The sequence below is a fragment of the Bombina bombina genome, chromosome 8 (assembly GCF_027579735.1).
Source record: "Bombina bombina isolate aBomBom1 chromosome 8, aBomBom1.pri, whole genome shotgun sequence".
Taxonomy (NCBI): Eukaryota; Metazoa; Chordata; class Amphibia; order Anura; family Bombinatoridae; genus Bombina; species Bombina bombina.
The window spans coordinates 218,368,949-218,381,986 of NC_069506.1; the positions used below are offsets into that span (position 1 = coordinate 218,368,949).

At 38.5% G+C, this 13,038-nt stretch overlaps 1 protein-coding gene across 1 annotated transcript in view; it reads left to right on the forward strand.

Moving 5' to 3' along the window:
- Positions 1-13,038, forward strand: part of ERF (ETS2 repressor factor) — a 124,101-nt gene that overhangs the window by 89,576 nt on the left and 21,487 nt on the right. The window contains exon 2 of the mRNA XM_053690953.1: positions 11,344-11,578. Within this exon, the coding sequence (XP_053546928.1) occupies positions 11,344-11,578 (235 nt within the window). The remainder of the gene's footprint in view (positions 1-11,343; positions 11,579-13,038) is intronic.

A 13,038-nucleotide genomic window follows, 5' to 3' on the forward strand; every position in this document is an offset into this window, starting at 1 on the left:
CAATGAGAACACCTGTGTACTGCAATTAAAGGGACAGAATAGTACTGTCTATAGAAACGGATTTATGCTTGGTCAAAATGAGAACCTTTTTAATGGGCTCAGCATAAGATAAAATTGGATTCTTAGTAATCAATGTATATGAATCTTGTATCGTTGTGAATTACTTAAAAGAATACAATATAAACGTATAATGACCGTGCTAGCGTGTTGTTGATTATATCAGTACACAGTTGATAAGGTGTTAAAATAAAATGTTAAAAATGAAATAACATAATATAACATTGCTCCGTAGGTAGACAAAAAAGAATATCAATAAAAATAAGTTGAAAAGAAAAACATTGAATAAAATATCTGAACTAATTGTTATAACAATGTACTGCAGACTCTCAGAGGAAATAAGAGTTAATTTCTAGTATCAAACTTTCAAAGAGTGAGATAAGTAAAATCTCATACGTATTTTCAATAACATTAGTAAGATACACGTAAACTATATTAGTACCAGGGATATAGTTATATGCATGTAGCAGATAACCAAATGGAAAATACTTAAACAAAAACAGCTTTTGATACATTTAACAGTTGTTATTTTGTCAATTCCTCCATTAGTTACGATGTTAAGTTACATAGAGCATTAGACCACAAAAGACAAGGAATGTGACTTCAAAAGAAAAATGAGATGTTAAGTTTTAGATTTTAGATGAAGTAAAGTGAGAGACCAATAATGGTGGTGATAAAATAAATCTACATTCTAATTCTAGTGATGCGATACTAATACTTTAAATGTGGAATACAAAATGAGATAAACCTCTTATTGAGGTTGTATAAAATGTGATACTAAACAAAATGTGATGGTGAAGATTCGTGCTTGTTAATTTATACTTGTTGTTTTTGATTTTCACTCTTTCGAAGCATGAAATAGATTAAAAATTCTTTTCACAATTTTCAAATGCTGTGTTACTGTTCTTTATTTATATGCCTCATATAATACCTATATAGGTGACATTATAACGTATTGAATAGGGGTGGGCAAAAATCTAAATAAAAATGATGGAGCAGTGATTAACAAACACTTTGAAGAAATGTGTATGTAAAAAATGGTGGAAGTTATGCTTTGAAAAGAACCAATTACTGTAAATGGTGAAAATAAAAAAACTGACTAACGCTAAAGAAAAAGCTAAATGTATGTGACAGGTGCACAAAATCTTCGTTTCTTGCTCATGAAAATAATGCTCGATAGTAATAATGAACTAGTTTAAGCTAATGGAGACTATTGTTACTTTTAAAAGCTGTAAACAAACATAGGAGAAAAGGATTAAGAACTGTCAATGGTATTTCTTTGGTAAACAGTTTGAGATGTTAATACACATTAAAGAAAACCATTAATCTACAAAATATCTGAGATCAGTAATTTTGTTAATGCCATTTGGTGCTCCAGTTAATAGATTAAAAATCCAAAAGGCTTCTTTTCTGTTTAATGTGGCTGACCTATCTCCCCCTCTAATGTCATGAGGGGCGTGGTCAATGCCTTGAAAACTGAACATTCTCTTTAAATTGGTATCGTTGACAGTAATGCCTAGAGATATAAAGTGGCTGGCAAAGTGTTTGGCTACTGGAGTGGAGGGCGGATCATGTTTGATAGAGAGTAAGTGCTCCCTGATCCTGTCCTTCAGAAACCTCGTCGTCCTACCTACATATTGCTTGTGACAGATATTGCAACTAATTAAATAAACCACAAACTTAGAATTGCAGTTCAGTACTACCCTCAGTTTGTTACAAGTGATTACTTCCACTGACTACATGCTACACTGATTACGGTCTTGTTCAGAGCACCTGTTACTAGCTACATGATATCTACTCATTGTATCAGCTATTGTACATTATTTGCTTGGAATCAGTGGTTTACTTACAAAGTGCAGCATCTGCATCTGTTTGTGTTTTTGGCTTTTATTGGAGGCAGGTCAGCTTCCACCTTAATGGATAACTCGTCATTCTACTAGATCAGTTGCAATTTTTTGGCCTTTCAAGAATGTGGCTCACCACCATGAAAGAAATTAATTTATCAGGTAAGCATATTTTTTTTTTTTTCAATAGTCTAACTCTACCTACGATTTGCTCTTATTGTAGGAGCCAATCTGAGCTTTAGTCCACAGACATAATGTTAGTTTAAAATGTATTGTTTTGCAGTTGTTCTATGATAAAGCCAGTTAGGGACAGAGTTAGCCTTGAGAAGTCCACATGGCATATTTCAAGTTCTGAGAATTAAAAAGAGAGCTAAATTACATGAGGAGGCACAATACATAATGAAAATATATTGCAGAGTTGTTTGTGCATAAGTAAACATTTTATATAAACATGTCAAGGTGCTTGCTGTCCCTTTTTAATATCCCTTGAAGTTGATGCATAAATTATCTCTAGGGATATGCATCCAAAACATTCATCCTTTTTCTTTTTTTCTTCAAAGAACAGTAATATCTATTAAAAAATACTTTTAAAATGAATATTAAACATAATAAAATATTTGTCTAATGTCCCTTTTTTATAGATGTTTTATAACTATAAATTCACATTATCAGGCCTAGTGCTTAGTGTTCCTTTGAAAGTATGGACTTTTAACCATTCATTGCTTGCACACTGCTCATAGTTACTATGATTCTAAAAATATACCCTTTTCATTACAGAAGATATTTCAGGTCTAGTAGGTGTTTTGAGTGGCATATTGATTCACAGGGAGGAGGCTATTTACTGGAGTCAGGAAGGAATTTGTTTATTTTCCTCTGAGAAACGGAATTGCCAAATGCTGGCTGGTAGCTTTTTATATTATGCCTCTTCCTGTGGGTCAATAGAAATATCTCACCCAGTAGTACATGAACAAAGTCTAAAACCTTAATCTCATGCATACTACAATTGCACATTTTAGCTTCTTCATTTATATTTCATTGTACTTAATCCCTCCCTGAGAGCCGGGGGTCTATATTGAAAATAATTTTGTATTGAATTAGGCAATATACACTAACATGTATGTTTGATAGACAGTGACCTTACATGTGTGTTACACCCGGCCTGGGGACATGTAAGAAAAGATGTGGTCATGTCCACCCCCTATACTGCACATTCCTTCCAGGAGTTAAACGGCTGCCTTCCTTGCCCTTATAAGAAAAGCGTCTTTGTGTGGGATGATGTGACCTCAGATGGGAGCTATTCTGTATACTAAGGATGAAGGGAGCTGTGAGCTGGCAGGCAGCTCCACACCACATACTTACATGTTGCTAGTAACTTCACGTGGTGATGAAACACAGGCTGAGAGCTGTCCTGTCTGGAAAACAGTCTGCCCTCGTTTTATAACTCCATTTTAATATATGTTATAGATATATAGAGAGATAGATCTGATATATCTATATCCTACAGCCATACAATGTATGCCTTCAACCAAACACTGAGATACAAACAAGGGTGACACAGACCCTTTGTATTTTCCCTTGACACATACAAAACACAAAAATGGGCTGCACTCTCAAACAGGACTGGGTACACATCCCATGGCCCTGCAAAACTCACAGCCCTGGGTGCTCACCCGCATTCACAGACAACTGCATGAGTCACTGAAAACTATACAGCTAACCCCCAGACAAGCCTGAGTGCAAAGCCCATAGGAAAAATTACAAAACAAAATAATAATGCACTCTTTTGCAGGCACACCGCTTGATTAAAAGCAAAATGGAAGAGTTAGTTACAGCATTTGGTCTCACCCTTGTTTGTATCTCAGTGTGTTTTGATGAAGGCATGCATTGTTTGGCTGTAGGTTAGGGACCTGGGAGGAAGAGACCTTAATGTGGTCCTGGGCCTCTCACCATTTGCCCAATTGGTTATATAGTTAATATATAATAGAGAGGGAGATAGACATGTATGTGTAATAGACAGTGACCTTACAGGTCTGTTACACCCAGCCTGGGGACATGTAAGAAAAGATGTGGTCCCGTCCACTCGCTATAATTCCTGGAACTATATATATAGTTTCTGACAAATTTTAAATTTACTTCCATTTTCCTTGCTCCTGTATCATGTGGAAGCCATCAATTGATCAATCACAAATGCTTATAAGTATATACTAAGCACGTGTTCAGTAGGAGGTGGCGCCTCAGAGTATGCAGATAAAGACTGTGTGCACATTTTGATAATGAAAGTAAATATCTGAGTCATGAAAGAGATATAAAACTAAAATTGAATCCACAGTTTAACCCACAGTAATTCATTTAATGTAGATCAGGGCTTGACAAACCCGGGAGACTAAGGCCACTGGCTTCTAGAATTGTATCCTTGACTACTAACTTTTTTATTTTTCTTCTATATCTATATACAATTACCATTGTCTTGGTCCTAAAATTTTGTCTGGCTCCTAAATATTCTTGCTGGGGCCAAAAGTTTAAGCAGATTTATCGACCCTTGATTTAGATAAAACATAGCATACATTAATTCCTGAATTTACTTGTTTTTTATGTAAAATACATATACATATACAACTTCAAAGTTCCTGACCTGGCTACATACGATATAGTGATTGTTTAGAGCAGTGCATAAACTCATATACAGCTACACTATAATAAGTCCTAATCTCTAGGGTATCATTCCTAATGCTGGACTCTTGTGTAATTAACTGCAAATTTTATTTTACAATACATTGACTATATATAAATTCAATGACAATATATATTTTATAGTAAGAATTGGAGAAAAAATTAGTGCAATTGATGTGTTGAGGTGTATTTTTTGTACTTGCTACCATGGCCCCATCAACGGTTGACTCAAGATTGTGGTATTTGATGACGTAATCATTGTCATATTACTCGTGTTCGATTGGTAGCCCTTTAGATTAGATTAGTGTTAGCAGCAAAAAAGTTACATAAATATTAGGTTGGCAATTTTTTTTTATACATATAGAATTGTATATATTTGCAAAATTGTGCTGTATTTTGGATAAAATCATTTTTTTAACAAAATTTTATTTCAAACTTCTGGCTCTCTTTGAGAAACACTATAGAGACCAGGTAAACATACTCCATATTCACCAGCATTTTTTATCACTAGAAGAATGGGTTGAGATTTAAAAAATGCTTTTCATTTATCTTTTATATGTTTTACAATTCTGTGCAGATAGAATTGCATAGTTCATAATAATACAGTGCAATAGCACTCACTTAGAATTTCAAATAAGCAATAGATTTTTTTTTCCTGACAAATTTAGATCCCCACCAATCACAGACTAGTATATGTATGCACATGCTCAGAGCTGGTGTCTCTAAATGTGTGCATATATAAAGACTGCACTATTACTATTTCATAATAGAAGTACATTGGAAAGTCTACTCTATCTGAATCACTGAAAGTCATTAGTATATTGGGGCTCAAAAAAAACCACATGCACCAAAACATTTTCTCAGCTTTATGTTGCTGCATAATAACCAGTATGCTGGTGCTGTACAATGCATGCTAACATGATTTAAAGGGAGATAGATAATCCCTTTATTACCCATTTCCCAGTTTTGCATAAACACAGTTATATTAATATACTTGTTACTTCTCTGATTACCTTCGATCTAAGCATCTTCTGACAGCCCCTTGATCACATGACTGTGACTGTTTATTATCTATTGTCTTAAATGTAGCATTGGTTTGTGCTAAATCTTAAATAACCCCCTGTGCCTGAACACAGTGTTATCTATATGGCCCACGTGTACTTTCTGTCTCTTTGTGTTGAAAAGAGATTTAAAAAGCATGTGATAAGAGGCAGTCTTCAGAGGCTTAGAAATTAGCATATGAGCCTACCTATGTTTAGTTTAAACTAAGAATACCAGGAGAAAAGGGCAAATTTGATGATAAAAGTAAATTGGAAAGTTGATTTAAATTAAAAAGTCCTATCTGAATAATGAAAGTTTAATTTATACTAGACTGTCCCTTTTAATTTCTTCTAATGAGATTTTTGCTTAGTCAAAATTAAACTTTCAGAACATGCAATTTTAAACTATTTTCCAATTTACATCCATTAACAAAATGTGCAAAGTCTTTCTCTTGTAAGATGTATCGATTCCACGAATTCATCCTTGTGGGATATTCTCCTTCCCTACAGGAAGTGGCAAAGAGAGCACCCACAGCAGAGCTGTCTATATAGCTTCTCCCTTAGCTCCACCCCCCAGTCATTCACTTTGCCTACTAAGACCCTATTCGGGCCTGAACTGAAAGATTATTTCAGACATCACTGGAGGGAAAGGTCATGCCCTCCCTCAGGATAGATCTAATAAGATGAGGACCAAACATAATAATTTTCGTTACTTTCGGAACTTTAAGAGTGGTCCTGCTTCAGCTTCCTCTGCTGCAAAGCAAGAGGGGAATTTTGCCCAATCCAAGTCAGTCTGGAGACCTAACCAGGCTTGGAACAAGGGTAAACAGGCCAAGAAGCCTGCAGCTGCCTCTAAGACAGCATGAAGGGGTAGCCCCCGATCCGGGACTAGATCTAGTAGGGGGCAGACTCTCTCTCTTCGCTCAGGCTTGGGCAAGAGATGTTCACGATCCCTGGGCTTTAGAAATTGTGTCCCAGGGATATCTTCTGGAATTCAAAAACTCCCTTCTAAGGGGGAGATTTCACATTTCTTGATTATCTGTAAACCAGACAAAGAGAGAGGCGTTCTTACACTGTGTAGAAGACCTTCATACCATGGGGGTGATCCGCCCAGTCCCAACAGAGGAACGGGGGCTAGGGTTTTACTCAAACCTGTTTGTGGTTCCCAAAAAAGAGGGAACTTTCAGACCAATCTTGGATCTCAAAATTCTAAACAAGTTCCTCAAAGTTCCATCATTCAAGATGGAGACTATTTGGACTCTCCTACCTCTGATCCAGGAGGGTCAATATATGACTACCGTGGACCTAAAGGATGCATTTCTACACATACCTATTCACAGAGATCATCATCAATTTATCAGATTCGCCTTTCTAAACAGGCATTACCAGTTTGTGGCCCTTCCCTTCGGGTTTTCCACGGCTCCCAGAATTTTCACAAAGGTGCTAGGGTCCCTTCTGGCGGTTCTACGACCACGGGGCATAGCAGTGGCGCCTTATCTAGACGACATCTTAATTCAGGCTTCGATTTTCCAGCTAGCCAAGTCTCACACGGACATCGTGTTGGCTTTTCTGAGATCTCACGGGTGGAAGGTGAACATAAAAAAGAGTTCTCTCTTCCCTCTTACAAGAGTTTCCTTCCTAGGGACTCTGATAGACTCGGTAGAAATGAAAATATTTCCGACGGAGGTCAGAAAATCAAAACTCTTAACCACTTGCGGAGCTCTTCATTCCATTCCTTGGCCATCAGTGGCTCAGTGTATGGAGGTAATCAGTCTCATGGTAGCGGCAATGGACATAGTTCCTTTTGCCCGCCTACACCTCAGACCACTGAAACTATGCATGCTCAAACAGTGGAAATGGGATTATGCAGATTTATCTCCTCAACTGCATCTGGACCAGGAGACCAGAGATTTTCTTCTCTGGTGGTTGTCTCAGGACCACCTGTCTCAGGGAATATATTTCCGCAGGCCAGAGTGGCTCATTGTAACAACAGATGCCAGCCTGCTAGGCTGGAGTGCAGTCTGAAACTCCCTGAAAGCACAGGGCTTATGGTCTCGGGAGGAATCTCTTCTTCTGATAAACATTCTAGAACTGAGAGCGATATTCAATGCGCTTCAGGCGTGGCCTCAGCTTGCTGCGGCCAAATTAATCAGGTTTCAGTCGGACAACATCAGGACTGTAGCTTATATCAATCATCAAGGAGGAACAAGGAGTTCTCTAGCGATGATGGAGGTAACCAAAATAATCCAATGGGCAGAGGATCACTCTTGCCATCTCTCAGCAATCCACATCCCAGGAGTGGAAAATTGGGAGGCAGATTTCCTAAGTCGTCAGACTTTTCATCTGGGGGAGTGGGAACTCCATCCGGAGGTATTTGCCCAGCTGATTCAGCTATGGGGCACACCAGAATTGGATCTGATGGCGTCCCGTCAGAATGCCAAACTTCCTTGTTACGGGTCCAGGTCCCAGGATCCCAAGGCGGTACTGATAGATGCTCTAGCAGTGCCTTGGTCCTTCAATCTGGCCTATGTATTTCCACTGTTTCCTCTCCTCCCACGTCTGGTTGCCAGAATCAAGCAGGAGAGAGCCAGCCACGCAGGACTTGGTATGCAGACCTAGTGGACATGTCCTCGGTTCCAACGTGGACTCTGCCAATGAGGCCAGACCTTCTAATCCAAGGTCCGTTCACGCATCCAAACCTAATTTCTCTGCGTCTGACTGCTTGGAGATTGAACGCCTGATTCTATCAAAGCGTGGTTTCTCTGAGTCGGTCATTGATACCCTGATTCAGGCTAGAAAGCCTGTCACCAGGAAGATCTATCATAAGATTTGGCGCAAATATCTTTATTGGTGTGAATCCAAAGGTTACTTGTGGAGTAAGATTAGGATTCCTAGAATATTGTCTTTTCTCCAAGAAGGTGTGGAGAAGGGATTATCAGCTAGTTCCTTAAAGGGACAAATATCTGCTTTGTCTATTCTACTACACAAACGTCTGGCAGATGTCCCAGACGTTCAAGCATTTAGTCAGGCTTTGGTCAGAATCAAGCCTGTATTTAAACCTGTTGCTCCGCCATGGAGCCTAAACTTAGTTCTTCAAGTTCTTCAAGGGGTTCCGTTTGAACCTATGCATTCCATAGATATTAAGCTTCTATCTTGGAAAGTTTTGTTTTTAGTAGCTATCTGCTTTACAATGTGATTCCCCTTACCTTGTTTTCCATGCAGATAAGGTGGTTTTGCGTGCCAAACCTGGGTTTCGTCCTAAGGTTGTTTCTAATAAGAATATCAATCAAGAGATTGTTGTTCCTTCTCTGTGTCCTAATCCTTCATCAAAAAAGGAACGTCTGTTACACAATCTTGATGTGGTTCGAGCTTTAAAGTTCTACTTGCAAGCAACTAAAGATTTCCGTTAAACATCTTCATTGTTTGTTGTTTATTCTGGTAAAGGAGAGGTCAAAGGGCTACAGCTACCTCTCTTTCCTTTTGGCTTAAAAGCATCATCCGTTTGGCCTATGAGACTGCTGGACAGCAGCCTCCTGAAAGAATTGCTGCTCATTCTGCTAGAGCTGTGGCTTCCACGTGGGCTTTTAAAAATGAGGCTTCTGTTGAACAGATTTGTAAGTCGGCGACTTGGTCTTCTCTTCATACTTTTTCCAAATTTTACAAATTCGATACTTTTGCTTCTTCGGAGGCTATTGTTGGGAGAAAGGTTCTATAAGCAGTGGTGCCTTCCGTTTAAGGTCCCTGTCTTGTCCCTCCCATCATCCGTGTCCTAAAGCTTTGGTATTGGTATCCCACAAGTAAGGATGAATCCGTGGACTCGATACATCTTACAAGAGAAAACATAATTTATGCTTACCTGATAAATTTATTTCTCTTGTGATGTATCGAGTCCACGGCCCGCCCTGTTTTTTAAGACAGGCATATATATTTTTATTTTAAAACTTTCAGTCACCACTGCACCCTATAGTTTCTCCTTTTTCTTCCTAGCCTTCGGTCGAATAACTGGGGGGGTGGAGCTAAGCGAGGCGCTATATAGACAGCTTTGCTGTGGGTGCTCTCTTTGCCACTTCCTGTAGGGAAGGAGAATATCCGTGGACTCGATACATCACAAGATAAATAAATTTATCAGGTAAGCATAAATTGTTTTTTATATTTACACTTTTTGAGTCACCATCTCCTACTGAGCATGTTCACAATTTCACAGTATATACGTATACGTGTGTATTTGTGATTGGCTGATGGCTGTCACATGATACATGAGTAGAAATATGCATAACTTTGAAATATGTCAAAAAAATCTACTGCTTATTTTAAGTTAATTGCATTGTCTTTTTATCATGCATTTGTTGATTATGCAAATCTACTATTTACTGGTCATTTTTAAGAAGAGTATGGTTAGTGTGCTACAGTTTACTTGACCATGCTACATTCTGCTCTGTGATTGCTTAGGTCTGTGAGGGAGCTAGCTCATTGAATTAAAAGGGAATGTTGCTGAAGTGCCAAGGGATGCAGGCTGTACTTGTAGATATAGTATACATTTAAATGGACAATGTACTGTAAAATTGATTCCCCCTTAATGTGTTTCCAATAACTTGTTATACCAGCTGCAGATTTTAAAATGCATAAGAAATTGTTCTTTTATTTATTTTTTGTTTATGAAATTGCTGTGTTTGTTCATTGAAACTTCAACCTGATAAAATGAACTGAGCTTGTAGGCAGAGCAAGACCATCTTATCGGTCTAATTATTTACACAGTCATCCTATCTTATTTCTTACTCTTTACTCAAAGACCAATACTTAGAGAGCAATGCAAAATTAACATTTTAGTACCTCTCTGGCAAAGCCTCCACTGGGAGCATGATTTTATCTAAACGTTCTTGTTTACATAGTTTTTCTATAACGAAACCCCCCACATTTTCCTTCATGATTCAGATAGAGCATACTATTTTAAACCACTTTCCAATGTACTTCTATTATCCAAGTTGCTTAGTTTATATTGGTATCCTTTGTTTAAATAGCATACCTAAGTAGGCTCATGAGATAGCTAGCTGGTGATTGGTGGATGCACATATGCCACTTGACAATGGCTTAGCAAGCTACCAATAGTGAATTGCTGCTCCTTTAACAACAAAATGAAGCAAAACTGATAGAGGTAAATTGGAAAGTTGTTTAAATATATACTCTCTATCTGAATCATGACAGAAATAATTAGGTAAACAGTTTAATATACTCCAGCAGGTAAAATGGGTCATGGGGAACACATTAGGGGAGACTAAATTACAATACACTGGGGGTATCAGGTTTTTATTTGCTTAATGGAACAATAAACTCTCTAAGAAAATAAATATAAAAAATATATATATTCCAATATATTTATGGCATGAAAAGTCAAAACTCTGTTTTGATTTTGATGCTGACTGGAATTGAGTGTCTAACATGATAAATAAATATAAATGCAGCACAGATAAAGTAAAGTTTATAAAAGGCAATAATAACTATGGGAGCTGGTTATATAATCCCTATTAACTTTTTGATAACTTTTCTTTTTCATGGTGATCCAGCCAAAGACTCTTGCCCTAAAGTTACACCTCTAATGCACATGAAGGTTGTTCTCTTTTCCTACCAATGTGACTTTGTTAGAGTTTATTATTTTCCTCTTGTATAAGTTATTGCTATTGTTTGACTCTGGTATTAGATCATAGATTTAGGTTTAAAATGTCATTTCTTTTTAGGGTTTGCCTTTCCTGACTGGGCCTATAAGCCGGAGTCCAGTCCGGGATCCCGACAGATACAGTTGTGGCATTTCATTTTGGAGCTGTTGCGGAAAGAGGAATATCATGATGTCATCGCCTGGCAGGGAGACTATGGAGAGTTTGTTATTAAAGACCCTGATGAAGTAGCACGGCTGTGGGGGGTCCGCAAGTGCAAACCTCAGATGAATTATGACAAACTGAGCCGTGCACTTAGGTGAGTTTATGGTATTTGAACAGTAGTCCATTTGAATTTTAAGAAAACAATAAATACAATTCTGTATTTACAGTATTATATTTCAATACTCATGAGAGTGATCAAAGTAGTATTAGGGGCTATAAATTGTTCATTAAAGTAATGGTAAACTCATAGTGCATATGTGTGATTAAGTGTTTTAAGATCATTTAACAGTCATCTTGTTAGTACAGTATATACATGGTTTTCCGAATCTGTGGCAGTTCAGTAATACAGAACTCTCAAGTGTGTCCAGATCTCACTGGACTATAATGGGTTTGGAGGTCTCTTGGTTTTCCTGCCTGTGGCTTCTCTGGCCATGGAAAATGTCCCAGTTTTTAAGAACTGCCCCTACAGTGACCGACTACCTCAACTTAAGGCCTCACCTCCTTGTCCTGGAAATCATCCAGATAGCGACATGCTTATGTAAGCTTTTTATCTGAGATAATCACTGTGTAAAATGTTGCAGACTCGGGTAAATTTCATTATTGTTATCAGTTAATTGTAGAGCGCCAACAGATTCTGCAGCGCTATAAACAGGCGATATACAAGGTTGCATTTATAGGGATCAAATGGGTAGAGGGCCCTGCCGATAGTCGCACCGTTGTAGTCAGGTCTTATGAAGTTGATCTGCAAACATTTGGGCTCTTAGGCTTACAGGCTAATGGGGTTTGTGGCGGATAGCAATGGAGGAGAGGAACTGGTATTAGCAAAGGTTAGTATAGGTTGTATGTGTCCCTGAACAGTAGAGTCTTTAGGACGCGCTAGAAGCTTTCAAATCTAGGGGAAGAGTCATGTGGAGCGAGGCAGAGAGTTCCACAAGATGGGAGCCAATCTGGAAAAGTCCTGTAAACGGGAATGTGAGGAGGTAACAAGAGAGAAGGAGAGTAGGAGGTCGTGAGCAGAGCAAAGGGGGGCGGGAGGGAGAGTATCTGGAGGCAAGGCCTGAGATATAGGGGGGGGGGGCAGTGTTGTTGAGGGCCTTGTATGTCAGAGTCAGAGTTTTGTGTTTAATCCTAAAGGCAAAAGGAAGCCAGTGAAAGGATTGGCAGAGAGGTGCAGCAGACGAAGAGTGCCGTGTAAAGAAGATGAGCCTGGCAGAAGCATTCATTATGAATTGTAAAGGAGATAGGCGGCAGCTAGGGAGACCAGAGAGGACAGAGTTGCAGTAGTCGAGGAGGGAAAGGATCAGCGAGTGGATTAAAATCTTTGTTGTAAGGAAAATGTCTAATTTTAGAGATGGTTTTTAAGCAGGAAGCGGCAGGATTTAGCCCAGGCCTGAATGTGAGGAATGAAAGAAAGATCTGAGTCAAATGTGACCCCAAGACATCAGGCATGCGGGGTAGAGGTTATGATGGAGTTGTCAACAGTTATAGAGGGGGATTGGAGACTTTAGAAGAAGGGCGGTAAATAAGGAGCTCAGTTTTAGCTTAAAGGGACAC